The sequence below is a fragment of the Gigantopelta aegis genome, chromosome 4 (genome assembly GCF_016097555.1).
Source record: "Gigantopelta aegis isolate Gae_Host chromosome 4, Gae_host_genome, whole genome shotgun sequence".
In the NCBI taxonomy this organism is placed as follows: domain Eukaryota; kingdom Metazoa; phylum Mollusca; class Gastropoda; order Neomphalida; family Peltospiridae; genus Gigantopelta; species Gigantopelta aegis.
The window spans coordinates 110,949,036-110,968,162 of record NC_054702.1 but is presented as its reverse complement, the minus strand read 5'-3'; the positions used below and the strand labels follow the sequence as shown (position 1 = coordinate 110,968,162).

At 40.2% G+C, this 19,127-nt stretch overlaps 1 protein-coding gene across 1 annotated transcript; it reads left to right on the top strand.

The window, feature by feature from the left end:
- Nucleotides 1-24: 24 nt before the first annotated feature.
- LOC121371767 (protein CMSS1-like) lies at nt 25-17,485 on the top strand. The gene is made up of 7 exons (XM_041497899.1): nt 25-285; nt 4,051-4,310; nt 5,663-5,792; nt 6,876-7,044; nt 7,808-7,871; nt 8,122-8,209; nt 17,293-17,485. The coding sequence occupies exons 1-7, from the start codon at nt 234-236 to the stop codon at nt 17,463-17,465; spliced, it is 936 nt and encodes a 311-aa protein (XP_041353833.1). The 5' UTR covers nt 25-233; the 3' UTR covers nt 17,466-17,485.
- The last annotated feature ends 1,642 nt before the right edge of the window (nt 17,486-19,127 follow it).

Sequence of the window (19,127 nt, the reverse complement as noted above, 5' to 3'; positions counted from 1 at the left end):
GAATGAACTCTCACCCGGAAGTGATCTGTGTAGTGAGACCTTATATAAATTAATAAAAATTGATGTTATTACAAATATTTATTATACATATATTTATGTTTAAAATTTATAAAAATAATAACTCAATAATTACGCGTTATTACTAAATAATTAAGAAACTCCTTTGATTCGTTTGAATACTAAACTAAGGAGAGAGCTAAAAAATGTGCAAAGCTGCAAGTAGAAACTGAGAAATGGCTGACGATTTGGAAGAAGAGTGGTGGCTTGAAGACAAACAGCTAGATGGTTAATTCATGTTATAATTATCAAACAATATTTTCATAAACTAACTTTATTTTTAACATGTTCTAATATTTAATAATGAGTTTTGGTGAAATTCATAATCTTATCAAATGGCACGTGGTCTGTTAGCCCGAGTACTCTGACTGTTAGCCCGAGTACTCTGACTGTAAGAGAGCTAGACGGACATTTGGACATAAACACGCTCTCATTACAGTCAGAGACCAGCCTATGTCTTTTTTTGGCAATTCCTGACTACCAAACGGTAGGCAACGAGTCCCGCTCTAATACCACAACAATCCTATGTTTGACGTCAAATACCTTTACATCAATCATTTTCGAGTTAAGTGATACAAAAAAATCCACATATTAATCACTAATACACTTACTACAGAAAGAAACCCGACAGCACCCACATTCAGCTACGCTTCGTGACACTCCGTCGCAACAATTGCAAAGCTCGGCGATCTATTTCGAGACGTAGACCACGTGATCGCGCACTGGGCGATTCCGCCTTGTGCAGCAGTTACAGGGGCCGTCTCATATCAAGCGAAGTTACAACATGGAAGAGTTGGCTAATGCCGTTTTGGATGAATTTGACACCCCATTATCCTTCAAATTCAAAATGGAATTAACATTATTGATTTGTTTTGAATTTGAAGGATACATGAAATCCAAATTATCGACAGGATACGGCAAAAGTATGTTCCATGTTGTAACTTCGCTTGATATGAGACGACCCCTGTAACTGCTGCACAAGGCGAATCGAATCGCCCAGTCTGACTCGTCTCGAAATAGATCGCCGAGCTTTGTAATTGTTGCAACGGAGTGTCACGAAGCGTAGATGAATGTGGGTGCTGTCGGGTTTCTTTCTGTAGTATGTGTATTAGTGATTAATATGTGGATTTTTTTGTATCACTAACTCGAAAATGATTGATGTAAAGGTATTTGACGTCAAACATAGGATTGTTGTGGTATTAGAGCGGGACTCGTTGCCTACCGTTTGGTAGTCAGGAATTGCCAAAAAAAGACATAGGCTGGTCTCTGACTGTAATGAGAGCGTGTTTATGTCCAAATGTCCGTCTAGCTCTCTTACAGTCAGAGTACTCGGGCTAGTGGTCTGTTAACATGCTCTGTTATATCCTAAATCCGTGGAACTTGTATTTAACAGTATTATCGGATAACGTTTTATTTTTGGCAAGTCCTCATACCAGCATTTTGTTTTAATACTGTAACGCAGCATAGTTTGCTGGGGATCAGTCTAAAATGGAACCACTACCAACATGGAACCATTTTCCTTGGTGAAAGGGTAGCCTGGATACTTACTCTGACTGTAAGAGGGATAGACGGACGTTTGAAAGGTTATACGCTCACATTACAGTCGGAGACCAAGCTATGTAATATTTTCACAATCGCTGCCCACCAAAGGGTTGTAAAAAATTCCCACTCTAATACCACAACAATCCTATGTTTGCCATCAAATACCTTTACATCAATAATTTTCCTTGATTAAAACAATTCCACATATTAATCACTAATACACACACCACAGAAAGAAAACCGCTACATCTTTCCATTAGTAGCAAGGGATCTTTTATATGCACCATCTCACAGACAGGATAGCACATACCACAGCCTTTGATATATACCAGTCGTGGTGCACTGGGTGGAACGAGAAATAGCGCAATTGGCCCGTCAACAGGGATCAATCCCAGACTGACCGTGCATCAAGCGAGCACTTTACCACTGGGTTACGGACAATCAGCACAGCAACAGAGAGTGGTACACACACACAAAGAAACAATATATTCTCATTTTCTCAAGGTGAAAAAGTTTTGATCTACGAGTCGTATGCCTGCTTGGCATGTGTACCACTCTGGTGTATCAAAGGCAGTGGTATTTGCTATCCTGTCTGTGGGATGGTGCATATAAAAGATCCATTGCTATTAATAGAAAAATGTAGCAGGTGTCCTCTGTAAGACTTGACAAAATTACCAAATGTTTGACATCCAATAGCCCATGATTAATAAATCAATGTGCTCTAGTGGTGGTGTTAAACAAAACAAAGTTTTTTTGGTGATTGTCGGGCACTTGTCTTATTATGGTATGAGATGGCCCCTGGAAGATGAAATCACCAAGTGGGCGATCATGTGGTGCTACATCATGATGTAGGTCAGCGGCCTTAAAAGTCTGAGCAGTCCGAAATTTGCCGAAGTTTAGTTGAATGTGGGTGCTGTCGGGTTTCTGTCTGTAGTGCATGTATTAGTGATTAATATGTTTTTTAAATCGAGGAACTCGGAAATGATTGATGTAAAGGTATTTGATGGCAAACATAGGATCGTTGTGGTATTAGAGCGGGAATCTTTGACAACTCTTTGGTGGGCAGCAATTGCGAAAAAGTTACGTAGCTTGGTCTCTGACTGTAATGAGAGCGCATAACCTTCCGAATGTCCATCTAGCTGTCTTACAGATTTTAAAAAAATTTATGATATTTTAGATCAGTTAATGTTGATTAAAATTATGCAAAAATTGAAATATATGCATTTACTTACAGGCATTTGTGGCCAGCTGTCTAGTATTTATGTCCAGTATTCCCCAAAACAGTGGTTTTCTGACCAGATTTTAATTTTTATTTTTGTTAAATGAACTATGGTTCATATCCCAATATTTGGTGATTTTCGTTGTCAGTAAAATGATCAAATTTATTATCAAATTAGCTGACACAATCAGCAGTCGATCCCAGAAAATTACACTCGTGCCGCCATTGTTGAAAATAGTTGTCGAAAACAACTTTTTCAACTCAAAATTCCAAGTTAGTCAGAAGGTTCAGTTTTGTTCAGTTTGATTCCTTTTTTGTTTGGGTCCATTTTGGCACAATACTGTTTTTGCTATAACCTGTTTGCTGTCTTTGTGGTCAGTTCTGATCCACTACATTCAAATAAATCAATATGCTCTACTGGTGTCATTACACACAAAAAAACAAACTAAACTTTAATCTCCTTTCAAGCAGTGTCTTTTGTTCGTTGTTTCTATTCATTATGAAAATAATTCATTTTATTTAAGTTTCCATAAAGTGGCATGTTGCATCGTACAGAAATAAACAAATGCAAACAATACCCTGGAATTTTTTTTTTAGTTATATAAAAATATACAAACCTGAGTTGCACACAGCAAACATATTTTCTATGGCTGTCTCTTCTATAGTATGAGCACTACTAGTACATGCATCTAATGATAAAATCAGTATTGGGTTATGTCGAAAGTGTATAACAAATAATCACATGATAATGAACTGACACACCAGCATACCAATCATTTTCAAGATTTCTGCACCTACAAATATTGAATTTAATATCTTGATGGTGAAAGAGACTTGGGTGTGGGAGGAGCAATAAATTTTGAATACATCATCATCACTAGTATATGACAGATTATTTACTGGGAAAAGGTCCAGGAATAATAAGTGGTGAATAAAGAGTAGTTTGAAGTGTAGGCCAAGTAAAAAGCAACCATCTGTTTAAATGAGTACTGATTTAAACACCATCCACTCTAGTATGTTAATTTTGTGGTCAGATTTGATCCACAAATTTTAAATGCTTTGTTTGAATATATCTTTTAGATGAAAACTTCAGGATATGCAATAAAAAGCAGCCACAAAAATGTTCCAAGTTACAGTAGGCCTAACTGTATTGAGATACAGATTCATTCATTCTATACTATTTGTACATATATTGGAAAATCTTTCTTTGAGATGTTCATTTGATTTTTCAGATAATGCAGAGGGTCTTGAAACTACAAATGGGATAAAATTAAAAAAGAAAAAAGATGTAAAAAAAAAGAAGAAGCAAGATGATATAAAGTCAAAGAAGACTCAGAAAATTAAAAGTAAATCTCTGACAAAAAATGAAAATAGTTCCATCAATTCCACTAAACCAAAGTTGAAAAGAAAAGCTGAAGACATAGATTTTGAAGATGATGAAGACAAAAGTGAAAAGAAACCTGTAAAGAAAAAGAAGAACATCAGAAAAAGAGTAAAAATATGTTATTGTTATCTTCACTAGGCTCATTCAGAGGTTTGTCAATATGAACTAATGCATCATCATCTATTTTTTCATGAATGTAGCTACGCAGTGATTTAGATCTCATTAATTTGGACGTAACAGGTTTACGCAACAGGTTTTTTTTGTCTGTCCTAAGCACAGCAAGAACCTTTTAAAGCAGTAATGTTATAACAGCTGCAGAAGATATGTGGATATTCAGGAATGCATTACAAGATATTTTAATCTTAATCTTAATCATTTTGAAGTGATTTGTTTAGGTGAATGTTTTGAGGTGAGCATGTTTCTACTAAAAGGAATGCAAGCGCAAGGCTTTTGGACTGATATGCATATCTTTCGATATATAATGCACATTATTGCTTAATGTCAACAAGTATAATCTTATATTTAATTAATAAAACAGTTAAATGTGACAGCTATTATATATAACAAGTGCAGCCATTCTGGCGAACCAGTGGTTACGTAATACTTAACCTGTCTTGTCAGGAATTAGTCTTAGAACTGAAGAAACAAACATACCTGATTTTTGCGGATGCATCGCAATGTTCTGTAATAATATCCATCCCAGTAAGCCAGCAATAAGTATATATTATTTTTCAATACAAAATTAACCACCATTGTCAGTGTCAAAATAACTATCATGTTTTGTCCACATATTGAAATGATAATCAGAGTGTTTTCTTAGTTAATTGGTCTTTCCTTTCTGTGGCCTGTACCTGTGATTCCTGATTGGCAGGTGTATATTTTCCAGGTAACCAGTCACGGTAATTTTACTACTGTCGACACACAAAAAAAACAATTGAGTTTTATTAAGATCACAGGGTATCATGGGATACCGGCCGGCCCGAAAATGGTAATGGACATTATCAGCTATCCTGCTTTATTACTGTAAATCTGTAAAACCTTTGATTAAGTAGACTTTCCCATCTAAAATCACAAAACTGACCAATTACGTAGCCCCACAGAAAAGAAAATTATCACTTGGGTATAGTGAGTGGTCATTTGTGCTTTAACATACCCTACCAAGAGGCCTAATAATATGCACTTTTTCTTTGGATTGTTCTGTTGATGCAAATTGAAATATATTTAGTTAAATAGTTTATTATACTATCAAGTCATTTATTGTTTTAGTGCCTTGTCGTAAATTACTGCGTTTGTTTACACTGTGCATACAGGAGTTTGTCACAGCTGACGTCACTTTGCCCGAGTCATGACATGAACATATTATGTCACTAACTTTGAAAGAGTGTTTCAGTATTACATACCTATGTGCCGTAAATTCTCAGTTGTGTCTTACGGTATATGAATTTGTTGTTGTTTTTCAGAAAAAAATATCGGAGGAATTACTCACCAACAAGCCAGTGCCAGGGAAAGCAGAAGATTTCATAAGCATAATAAAGAAAACATATGAAGGAAAACTATCTACAGTTGAATGGGATGAGCTTGAAATTAATGGTAATGATTTTTGTTTTATCAATTCTCAGACAAAACCAAGTATTATATATACAGAACCTCAAATTTGATTTGTTTTGGAGTTGAAGTATGCTGTACGCAAGAAAGGTACCACACGATCATGTAGCAATCAGCTTCTATGTTGTTGCACTCGATACAATTTTTTGTTTACATAAAAATATGAAGTCTGATCCCTTTCTTTTCTGACTGAAAACCTCTGCTGTCTGTTGAAACTTACTTAGAGGAACACAAAATGTTTCAATTGTTGCTTTGTATGGAACTGTTTTTGTTTTGATTGTTTCCGTAATTTACTTGAAATGCTTAACCTTTTTGTCTGGGTTGCTTTGTCTAACAAGTGAGGATATGCCATCATTGAGTTACAGAATGAAAATCTCATGAATAAAATTGTAACCCTGGTCTTCATTATACATAATAAACTATCATTGTTCACAGGTATTAAATTTAATATAATAAATGTCTTTGTGTTACAGGGCTTCTAGATTATGGTAGCCCATCTCCCATGGCTAGTGATATACAATGTTGGGCTAGTAAATAAATATTATTGCCATGCCCGACGGCTAGTGAATGTTTTTTTTTCAAATGTTGCAGTTAAGTCTATTTTGTAAATATGAATATCCTTTTCCCACCCCAATCCCACATTGTTAGTGTTTTTAAGCTCCATATCACTGTGTAGGTGACATATCTGATTATTACTATTATTCAGTAAAATTCTATTAACTTAAAGTAAAGTAGGACTACAGAATTTTTAATCGTGGCTAGTAAATTTTTTAATTCACTGATCCCATGGCTAGTGGATTTTATAAAAATTCTAGAAGCCCTGTGTTAGTTCCAAGTCTTACATCAGAGTAGTATTGAATCGCTACATGAGAGACTGATGGAGTCATTTAGTGTGATACTTTTTTCACGTTATTTTGTAGTAGTGGTTCTCTGACCAACTTTCATAATACAGTAGCTCACCACTAAGATGTTTTTTTGTAACATCCTGGAGTGGTGATATACATCCATTCATTTCAGTTATTTATTATTTGATCCGACTTTACTCTTCTTTGTTTCTGTTTTTAACAGACAAGCATTTCCTTGAGTGCAATGAAGTCATTGATGTTAGTGCGGTGCAGTACTTTGAGAAAATATTGCCAACATGGCGGAAGCTGATCAAAGCAAGTGACATGGTTACAGGGTCCCCTCTCCTGTTGGTTATTACAAGTTCAGGAGCTAGAGCTGTGGAACTGAACAGGTGGGAGACTATGTTTGTGTTCATGCTAAGATGTAGTAATTGTCTACAAAGAGCATAAAATTCTACAGAAAAATAACATACAATCAGTTTGTCTTTTTAATTAGTGCTTCTTTTCTGTGTTTTCCATTCTTTGAAGTCTATCTTCTTTTATCCTTTTTTTAAAACAGAGGGGTGCGGTAAAGCACTCACTTGATGCACGGTTGATCCGGGATTAATCCATGTTGGTGGGCCCTTTAGGCTATTTCTCATTCCAGCCAGTGCACCATGACTGGTACATCAAAGGCCATGGTATGTGCTATCCTGTCTGTGGGATGGTGCATATAAAAGTGCCCTTGCTACTAATGGAAAAATGTAGTGGGTTTCCTCACTGAAACTATATATAAAAAATACCAAATGTATGACATCCAATAGCCGATGATTAATAAATAAATCAATGTGCTCTAATGATGTCGTAAAAACAAAACAAACATTTAAAACTTTTTAACAGCACCGCCAGTAACCTATTATTCTGTGTCTTACTAACTATCCCAGTTCTTGTCTCTCTAACTACAGCAGTATCACCATTTATTTCCTGTTCAGTAAACTTTTTAACAGCACCGCCAGTAACCTATTATTCTGTGTCTTACTAACTATCCCAGTTCTTGTCTCTCTAACTACAGCAGTATCACCATTTATTTCCTGTTCAGCAAATCTTCCAATTTTATAACTACTAAAACACATTTCTTGCTGTTATGATAATATTTTTCTTTTGTTTCAATTTCAGGGAAATTAAGAAATTCAAGGGTAAAAAATGCCAGTGTGCCAAATTGTTTGCAAAACATTTTAAGGTAATTATGACCTGTTTAGAATTTGGATCTGAGGTATAAAGTTCTATAAGATTTTAATAGTTACAAAAACAAAAACAAACAAGAAAATAGTTAATTCACATTTGCCAGACTAGACTTTATAACAAGGTACAAGTAACTTATTTTTCTTATACATAATAGCATTAGATCCTTTAGTTCCTACAGTTATCAACATCAAATTCATAATCAGGAAAACAAAAGTAAGTTTATTTTAATGTATTTATATTTCTAGATTCAAGATCAACAAAAATTCCTGAAAACTAAAATCTGCCATATTGGAGTTGGGACTCCTCAGAGGATTCAAAAGTTGATTGAGCTAGGTATGAGTTTGATGTCTAACGTGGATTAATGATTATATTTATTAAGACCAATTTCACAAAATATTGTACGTTTTAGTCTTATGTTTACATGTCTTTGGCATTTCACACAGAAAATTACATGATATGGGGAGATGGAGCATTGTAAGGATGAAAGAAAATGAAATATATATGCTTCAAACTGCATTAGCTGTTCTATTAGTTGTAATTTGAATTGTGGCTTAGTTGTAGATTTATATTCATATATGTGAAACCTACTTTATGATGTAAATCATGTAAAAAAATTTTTTAGTAACTTTAGACAATGTGTTTATATTATTCGAATTAAATTTCCATTAGATTTATTACAATTTAACGTCATCCCATTGGTCCAACCGTAGCAACGCGTGTTTGTTAATTTCTCGATAAACATAAAAATAACGTCTGATGACGTCACTTTATATTGGTAGTTTGTCTTACTGAACGTTACTGCTGCAGAACATAAAAATAACGTCTGATGACGTCACTTTATATTGGTAGTTTGTCTTACTGAACGTTACTGCTGCAGAACATAAAAATAACGTCTGATGACGTCACTTTATATTGGTAGTTTGTCTTACTGAACGTTACTGCTGCAGAACATAAAAATAACGTCTGATGGCGTCACTTTATATTGGTAGTTTGTCTTACTGAACGTTACTGCTGCAGAACATAAAAATAACGTCTGATGACGTCACTTTATATTGGTAGTTTGTCTTACTGAACGTTACTGCTGCAGAACATAAAAATAACGTCTGATGACGTCACTTTATATTGGTAGTTTGTCTTACTGAACGTTACTGCTGCAGAACATAAAAATAACGTCTGATGACGTCACTTTATATTGGTAGTTTGTCTTACTGAACGTTACTGCTGCAGAACATAAAAATAACGTCTGATGACGTCACTTTATATTGGTAGTTTGTCTTACTGAACGTTACTGCTGCAGAACATAAAAATAACGTCTGATGACGTCACTTTATATTGGTAGTTTGTCTTACTGAACGTTATTGCTGCAGAACATAAAAATAATTCAAAATAAAATATGAACATTTAGTGTTATTATTAGTAAGTATGTTTGAACTTTAATTATAAATATTGTCTGTTATTCCTTTTACGTTCATCTGGGTATAAAGTAAAGCTAGGTGGTATACCATATATACCATTCGGTATCGGTATCATGTCAATACCAATTTACCGTACCAAGCAAATATCAAAATACTTAAATTTCGGTATTGAAAAATGTTTCCCACCATTTAGTAAAGCACTAATAATAGCCTTGTGTATGGAATTTAATTTTATTTAGATGAAATTAGCGGGTGAGCCTTAACTCAGGCATGCCTTTAAAGCAGAGTATACCAGCAATACCGCTTAATATCAGTATCGGTATTGGTATTGTGTCAATACCAAATACTGTACCGATACTGAGGTAAATCACCCCAAAAATACTGATACCGAACCTCAAATTTCAATGCTGTCCAGCTCTAGTATGAGCAAAAATATCATCTGCAAACTACGGTTTTGTCGATTCACACATTTTGTGGATGATGTTTCTTTGTTCATACCCTGATGAATGTAAAAGAAATAACAGACAATCCTTAATTGTTTTTCTCTTACGTGGGCAGCGATTTAATTTGTACAGTACTTATTGTGCTTGTTATCCATTGATGACTGGTATATCAAAGGTCGTGGTGGTATGTTCTATCCTGTCAGTGGATGGTGCATATACAAGATTCCATGCTACAAATGGAAAAATGTAGGGGATTTCCTCACAAAGAGTATATGTTGGAATTAACAAATGTTTGACATCCAATAGCTGATGATTCATAAATCAGTGTGCTCTAGTGGTGTTGTTAAACAAAACATTTTTTTTTCTTCTTTTGTTTTGTTGTCCGTTGTTACTTTTGATTGGTCCATCTTCAGTAGTAAACTTGACTGAGGGGTTTTCTTTGGAAGGTAAATCTCAAAGTATGGTTCTGAATACATCTTCAGTAGTAAACTTGACTGAGGGGTTTTCTTTGGAAGGTAAATCTCAAAGTATGGTTCTGAATACATCTTCAGTAGTAAACTTGACTGAGGGGTTTTCTTTGGAAGGTAAATCTCAAAGTATGGTTCTGAATACATCTGCAGTAGTAAACTTGACTGAGGGGTTTTCTTTGGAAGGTAAATCTCAAAGTATGGTTCTGAATACATCTGCAGTAGTAAACTTGACTGAGGGGTTTTTCTTTGGAAGGTAAATCTCAAAGTATGGTTCTGAATACATCTGCAGTAGTAAACTTGACTGAGGGGTTTTCTTTGGAAGGTAAATCTCAAAGTATGGTTCTGAATACATCTTCAGTAGTAAACTTGACTGAGGGGTTTTCTTTGGAAGGTAAATCTCAAAGTATGGTTCTGAATACATCTTCAGTAGTAAACTTGACTGAGGGGTTTTCTTTGGAAGGTAAATCTCAAAGTATGGTTCTAAATACATCTGCAGTAGTAAACTTGACTGAGGGGTTTTCTTTGGAAGGTAAATCTCAAAGTATGGTTCTGAATACATCTGCAGTAGTAAACTTGACTGAGGGGTTTTCTTTGGAAGGTAAATCTCAAAGTATGGTTCTGAATACATCTGCAGTAGGGTCTCCATGAGTACTCAGGCACAGGCCGAGTCTTGCAACACTTGAGTCCGTTGACAGGACTCAAGTACTCATGCAAGAATGAGCACTCTCATTTCTATAGACATTACCTGTCCTCAAACAAGTGCACCTCCCCCCCCACGCAAGTGGTCTGGTCCGAACATCCCAACAGCCAATGGGATGGCCTAAATTCTTCTACTGCATACTGCTCTCTAGTTCCGGTCACATGACTGTAACTTCCTTCTTTTTCTCTTCGCTAAAGGGTCTGGACGTCCTTTTGCTTGGCTCTGTTTGGAGTCAACTTTTTTATAAGACCTTTGGTTTTGTATTAGTGTTTGGGTGAAATGTTTTTCACCTTCGTTTTCATTAGCTTTCGTATGTTCTTTTCGCATATTTCACTTGACTTTCCAAGCGTTTAATTACATGAAATGTTGTTTATATTGCCGGTTGTCGTGTCGGACGCCATTTGCAAAATGGCGTCTGTGTTGACTGGCTTTGTGTTTGGGTGAAATGTTTTTCACCTTAATTTTCGTTAGCTTTCGTTAGCTTTCATATGTCTTTCGCGTATTTCGCTTGACTTGCCAAGTGTTAATTACATGAAATGTTGTTATATCGCCGGTTGTCGTGTCGGACGCCATTTGCAAAATGGCGTCTTTATTTACCGGCTTTGTATTTGTGTTATGGTTGGTTTTTCTTTCTTTTCACAGATTGAAAAATTACTATTATCATATCTGATAATGTTCAGCGACTAGTTCGAGCGTGTTACGCTGCAAGAAGTTAGCCGGCGGCGACCCACACGACTTATGTCCAGGTTGTCGTGTTCGTGTGGCCTCACTTCTAGATGCGACCTTTGTGCGGGCTTGTCTGATGTCGAGTTCGCGGCTTACCTGAAGGTGGTGTCAGCGAGGACCAAGAAGGTGGAATCTTCGAGGACCAAGAAGGTGGAATCTTCGCCTTCGATTGCTGACTCCGTGGCGGAAGAGTTACGTTCAATTCTACCGACCATGCTGGAAGAAACAATGGCGTCAATGGCGACCTTACCTAAACCGGCGAGTTCGGGGTCAGGTCCGGTTCCAGTCCCCTCTTCAGGGGGTGCGGCTTCTTCAGCTCCACCGTTACTTAAGACTTCGGATGACAGGCCTGCGGTCTCTACGCAGCCCTCTAAGAAGCCGGCTCATTCAGATAGACGCTCCACGGATTCCAAGGCTCACCGATCTTCGGCGGGGAAGTCCTCTTCGGCGCATCGGAGCCGGGACCGTAGCCGTTCCACATGACCTGTATGGCTCCCTACGGGTTCCACAGATCGTCAGCGCCAACCTTCAGTTGATGTGGCTTCCAAGGACTCCGAGGGCTAGACGGGACCATCCACGGTCCGGTTTAACCAGCGGCTTCCATTACGGTACATTGATTGGCCTGTGCTCGAGTTCTACGAGACTTTGGTGATGAAGCGCCTGCGGCATCTGTCATTGAAGAGCCCGACTCTACGGACCATATGACTATGAGGGATTGCTTGGCGGCCGTCTACGACATGTTGCCGTCCTTGCCACATCCAACGACGATGTGGTCATCCGTTCCTTGGTATCCACACGGGACCGCCCACGGTCTGGTTCTCCGGTATATCCATCGGGCCATGACCAGAGCGACTGGCCTGTTCACGGGTGCTACGTGACTTTCTGATGATGTATCGGTTCATGCGGTGCTGGAAGATCTGGATGCGGCGGACCACCTATCACTGAGGGATTGTCTGGCTGTCATATCTGATATGCTACCGCCGCTGGCCCATCCACCGGTTTCAGCCAAGAAGGGTCCGGGTTCGATGATCGCCACGGAGGTTCCACCGGCAGATATCGGCATTCGATCGTTGGCTGCCACAGGCCCCCGTCGGTTTACACGGCTACCAGTAACTGGCCCGTGCGTATCGTTGTTCCAGCAAGCAGACGGAGCCCTGTAACGAATTGGAAAATTGCGTCATCGGCTCACCGTTCGGTACCGTCGTCCGTGATCGATCGAAGTGGTGCAGTGTCCAGGGTTCCACCGGCTCCTGCCGGTCCGTGTACATCGTACTGTCCACACCAGTCGGCAGCTGATTCGGCGTTCAGGGTTACACCGGCTCCTGACGGGACCGTCCACGGTCCGTGTTTCCGATGCAGCCAGTACATTGGATCGAAGTGCCTGTGCCAGGTTACTGACCGATTTTCCAGATGATGCGTCGGCACCTTCCGTTATAGAAGCTCCGGACGCAGTGACCCACATGGCTGTGACTGATTGTCTCGCTGCGGTGTATATGCTTTCGTCACTTCACAGTCCACTCGCACCATTCTAGAAGGTTTCCGTTTGAGGACTGATCCGATGTCGGTTTACTTGAGTAGACTTCGTTTGTGCCGTTCCCCATTCGTCACAACGAACGTATCCCGTCTTCAACCTATCCATCAACGGTGTGACGCCGGCCTTGGATGACGCTGTTTCCGGCGGGACCAGACGTCTTCCTAGAACTTACAGATTGGCACGTCCTGTCGATGGCTTCAGTTCACCGTACATGTTGTACATGGCGACCATAACTCCTCATGTGCAGGATGCCAGAGGATATGCCTTGTTCTAGCCGTCGACTTTGATGTTGGTCTACCTTATATCTTCCGTGACGTCGATGTGCACTACGATTGCACACTATCGTCAACCGACTTGCCTGAAGCGATCCATTCTTGACTTTCAGCACAAGCCGGTAATCTTGGCAGACCTGTGGTCTACATACGGCTCTTTGCCGTGAAGGGGTTCGACGTTACAAGCGTTCCGGGTTGGTGACGAAGAAAGTCTACTGGTCCGGTCACTTGTGTTGAGATCCCGTGCACCGATATTCTCTTGTTCGAGGAAGGTTCAGCGACATTCGGCAGATCGTTCTCTATATCCGGTGGCGATGCAAGACAGTCGCTACTTCCGCTGGTTCCGGAAGTTATCCAGTTGCCATCACGTGGTACGGGGGTTTTACCGTCACCGTTTTCCTATGGTTCATTGCGGCTTATCAACTCACTGACGTTTACTGTTGTTACCGCCAGAGTTCGTGACCGATGCTGTCTAGATGGTCTCTGCTGCTGTTTCGCACCGGGTGGTGTGACGGCCGTGGATTTTAGCCAGTTGCTGTTTTGCGTTGCTTCACTTCCAGGTATATCGGGCATATAGCGTAGCGAGTTGCTACGCTGTCTTGGCTCTTGCCTGTATCACGGGGTCGCTGTTTCCGATGTCTTGATTCCTGAATCACTCTATTACTGTTTCATGAAGTATCATTGCAAGAGTAATTTTGACGTCGGCGCAACATTTTATGCTTAGAGGTCGCGGTATCCAGTTTGTTTCTGAATCCATGCATTCAGTACAATAACGCAGATTTGCTGATCCGGTTACCAGTCGCCTTGCAGTCCAGTCCCTGTTGGTGGCTGTGGTTTCCAGATGAAGCCGATCTACACATCAACCTGTTGGAGATGTTGTCAGTTACGTCATCTTTCATTGGCGAGAGATGCTGTCAGGCGCCTCTCTCATGGTAGCCACAGACAGTACCACCGCGGTGGCTTATATCAACCGTCAGGGCGGAACCCACTCCAGCAGTCTGCTGCAGTTGACTTATCGTCTCTACAAGCTGGTTGACGAGATTCCGTTGCAACTTCGGGCTCGCCATATTCCAGGGGTTTCCAATGTACTAGTCGACACACTGTCTCGGCCGTCGTCTCCACAGCCGACGGAATGGATGCTCCATCCCGAAGCGTTTCGATGGGTGTGCGACAGGCTTTGGACACCAAACATCGATCTCTTCGCCACACGATTCAACCATCAGCTGAGGGTTTACGTGTCTCCGGTGCTGGATCCCGAAGCTCTGGATCTCGACGCCTCGGCCATCAGCTGGGAACAGATGGACGCGTACACTTTTCCTCCACCAATCCTCCTTCCAAGGGTGCTTCAGAGGTTTCAGCTGTACCATTGTCGCCTGTTACTCATTGCTCCAATGTGGCCATCCAGGATGTGGTATCCAGATCTAATACGTCTTGCCGATCCACATCCTTTACCGCTGCCAGACTGGGATCATCTGTTGCTGCATCCCACGTCAAAACTATACCATCCACGTCCGCAGTTGTTCCAACTGCACGCGTGGACTTTATCGCCAAGAGTTTGAGAAAGAAAGGTTTTTCTTCACAGTCTACGGCGGCCATTTTGAAAGCGCACAGATCATCTACTACTGTGGCTTACAACGTCAGATGGCTTTGCTTTCACCGAGGGTGTGTCCGGCAAAACCTCAAACCTCAGACGATCCAGATACTTCGTCTTGCTGGGTTTTTTTGCTGTATCTGCGGACCACTTTACGATTAAAGGGGTCTACCATCGCTGGGTACGTTTCGGTCATCGCTACTGTTCGTGATGTCGCTACTGGAACGAAGTTATCGGGTATTCCTGAGATCCATAAGATGATCAAAGGGTTTCGCCTTGATGATCAAGTACACCGGTTTCGGCCACCAAGATGGGACCTGAATCTGGTGTTACGAGCGTTATCGACCGCACCTTATGAGCCGATCGAATCCTCTTCCCTGCAAGACTTGACGCGGAAGACGGTGTTTTTACTCGGTTTTGCCACGGCTGCCCGTGTCTCAGAACTCCATGCTCTTGATGTAGACTTGGTACGTTTTCACCGAGATCGGCGTGCAGTCAACTTGGGGTTACTCATGAACTTTGTTGCAAAGAATCAGTTACCAGACCAAGCGCCTCGTTCGTATGTTGTGCAGGCCCTCTCCTCTATCGTTGGTCCGGCGGACGTTGAGGACTTGGCGTTGTGCCCTGTCAGAGCCCTGCACCAGTACATCGAGAGGACCAGATCTTTTCGACAACATCGCAAAAGACTTTTCCTTTCCTGTAACCAGAGTCGGTTGAGGGATCTTACCAAGAACACGGTGGCCACCTGGATCCGGTCTTCTATCCTGACCGCCTATCAGAAGGAGGGTTTACCTGCTCCGTCTGCTTCTAATCCGCATGAACTCCGTGCCTTGGCTGCCACGATGTCCCTGCACTGCAACACACCCATTCAGCACATTATCACTGGTTGGTTCTGGGCTACGGACTCCATCTTCGCCAACTATTATCTGAGGGATGTCTCCACAGAAGACGTTGAGGGGTTCCATCATCTGGGTCCGGTTGTTGCTGCACAGACTCTGTTGAATACAAGCCGTCCTCGTCGCCGTTGATGTCTGTCTGATTCTGGGCTGCATACCGAGATGTCCAACGAATCGACAGATGAGGATTGCTTAGACTTTTGTTCTTTTGCACAGTTCACGTACTGGTGCCGGAACTTTTGTCTCGATAACCTTTACCCTGCACTGCATGTGGTTATTGGTTGTCGTTATTGAACTAACAGATCTTTGGTGTACTAGACAGAAAACACTCGGGGGTCTTGTTTTGTTCAATGTTCTGACGGATGCACCTCATTAGGTTGTCGCTTGTTATTGAAAAACTATAACACTTCAATACGTGAGGGTTACCTAACACCTGCATCCCTGGTGGCTACGTCTTCCCACCCTGTCAGAACCAGCATGAGATGTGGCTTCCGCCTCCTGGTCCATGTGTTCTAGGAGCCGTACCTGCCACTGCTGACGGATGCCACCATTCTGGTTGTTGTTACTAACATCACCTGCATTGGTCTGTGACGGGCATCCCTAGGATGAGGGCTTACCAAGGTTGGCCTTATTCTTCCACTAGTCAGCCTCTTTCCGGTTGGGGAGTTATCACAAGCATCTACGGATCTCGGCACCCACCACCATCTGTTGAATGCTGCACTTGTTTGAGGACAGGTAATGTCTATAGAAATGGAGAAAACTTGAGTGTTTTCTCTTTTATAGATACATTACCTGTCCTCAAACAAGTGCACCTCCCCCCCACGCAAGTGGTCTGGTCCGAACATCCCAACAGCCAATGGGATGGCCTAAATTCTTCTACTGCATACTGCTCTCTAGTTCCGGTCACATGACTGTAACTTCCTTCTTTTTCCCTGAGCGCATCGCACGGAGAACAGGAAGCGGGGAGGCCCGGGCGGGATGAATCTTGAGGACAGGTAATGTATCTATAAAAGAGAAAACACTCAAGTTTTCTCCATTTAATTGTATTGTTTTAACGTCATTTTGTCGTATGTTTGCCGCCAGTTACATTATAGAACTGTGAGATATGAAGGGAACTCAAAAGTCAAATATGTGGAATGCAATACAATGCCATTATTTGGCATTCATGTTCAGCGCTGGAATTAAGATGCATAATGCTAGTTTACTTTATTTTTGAGTCTTAATTTTTGGTCTCATTATCATCTAGTAAGTGTCAGGTACTCTGGTCTGGGTCAAGTTTGACCCTTAAGTACTCTAAGTTCAATATTTTGGACTTGTGGAGGCCCTAATCTGCAGACTTGGTAATATTGGGCTTTTTTTTACATTTCAGGTTGTCTGAAGCTGAATAACCTGGTTGCTATAGTGATAGATTGGAACTGGCGAGATATCAAATTCAAGAGACTAGTGGACATTCCAGAAATCAAGAAATACTTGTTAGAACTCTTTAAAGACAGTCTGTCTGCACATGTTCAATCTAGTGCATGTAAAATTGGATTGTTATGACAAGATATGCTTCAGAATATTATTATATTGTGTTCATCATTTGGTTTAACAATATATTAACCCTCATTACCTCATTAAATTTGGTGGTAACACAGAAAACATAATCTACTTGTTTAGAATAACCTAGTTTTACCAATCACTGTATAATATCAGAATTAATTACTGCAGCTTTTTAAATTATAGTTCAAAACCACATTTTATAAACAATAATATCCACTTAAGAGATCTATTTGTTATCACGGGAACTGAAGGAGCTCTCAAAAACATCTCCAGGACTGCTTCTTTGCAAATTTGATGTCGGTCTGTTGAACAGATTTGACTTGATGCATACATTTCCATTAAAGTGAAACTATAAATGGTGAGCAGGAAAAGACCACCGTTTTCTATTTTTTCACGTTTTATACATGAATTATTACAATATCATGATTTATTGGTTCACAAAACCACAGAGCAGTGCAATATAATCTCAAAAGACTCCCACGTTGACTAATCGGAAGTCATGTAGAATATGCATGCTGTAATAAAATGTAATGTGGCACATGTAACTATGATGCTGCACTTTTAATGCAGGCCTCTCCATAACGGGTAAGCAGTTGGTCCACTTGCATGAAAATATCCAATTAATTTTGTCAATATTTTAACCAAGATTTTAATTAAAAAAGAAAATAATTCGTCCCTGAACTCATCAAAGGGAGTGGTCCGTTCACATTATTTGGAGGGAGTAAGTGATGACAAAATTTGTGGAAATTAGTCATCACAGGATGGTTCAGCAGTCAAGAGAATAAAGGTTTGTACAAATACCTTCATTCTAACATTTGGAAAATCAATCCTTCCAAAATCAATTAAGACTGGATATTTACATATACCTTTTGGCCCTTACATTCTTAATCCTGTGTGTTGTTTCAAGTGTCAACAATATGGACACCGTAAAAACTGTTGGCGCAATAAGCTGACTTGTGCTGGCTGTGGTCACATTGACCATGAGAGCAAGTCATACAAAAACGGCATCAGTTGCAAGGGATCCCATTTCGCATATTCTAGAGAGAGACGGATGGAAACTGTAAAAGAAGGTTCAGCAGGTAAAGGTTGAAAAACACCTATCTTTTCCTGATGCAAGAAAACTGGTGGAGAACGCATCACCAGACACAGCAGGGAAATCATATGTCGCTGAGGTTAAGGTCTCCACCAAAAGTGTTTGGGTAAATACTGATATAACATGGCCTTATGATGAAAATAAGTACAAACAAAATTTGGATATTGAAAAAGCTAAAAAAATAGACAGGAAAAGCAGCTCTGCCACACAAAAAGAAAGAACAAATGACCCCAAGTGTCTTTGGATTGCCACAATGCTCCATCTAAGGCGAGCACAAGGGTGCTAGGTCCTAGTGTCTCTCCCAACAAGACAAAACTCTAAATCTTAACAGGGCTCAAGAAGATGGAGCAAAGATTTGTCCGGGTTAGCAATTCTTTTGATGTTTTGGAGGGGGATGTGAGTGATCGCATGGATGATTCTTGTCGGGATCATTCACAGCCACAAAAACCACCATGGCCAAAACCAAAGGAAAAAATAAAGATTGATCCCAAACTTCCCTCCACATGATGAAAAATAATGTTATCCAGTGGAACTGTTGTGAATTAAGTCTTCTAATTCAAAAGTATAAT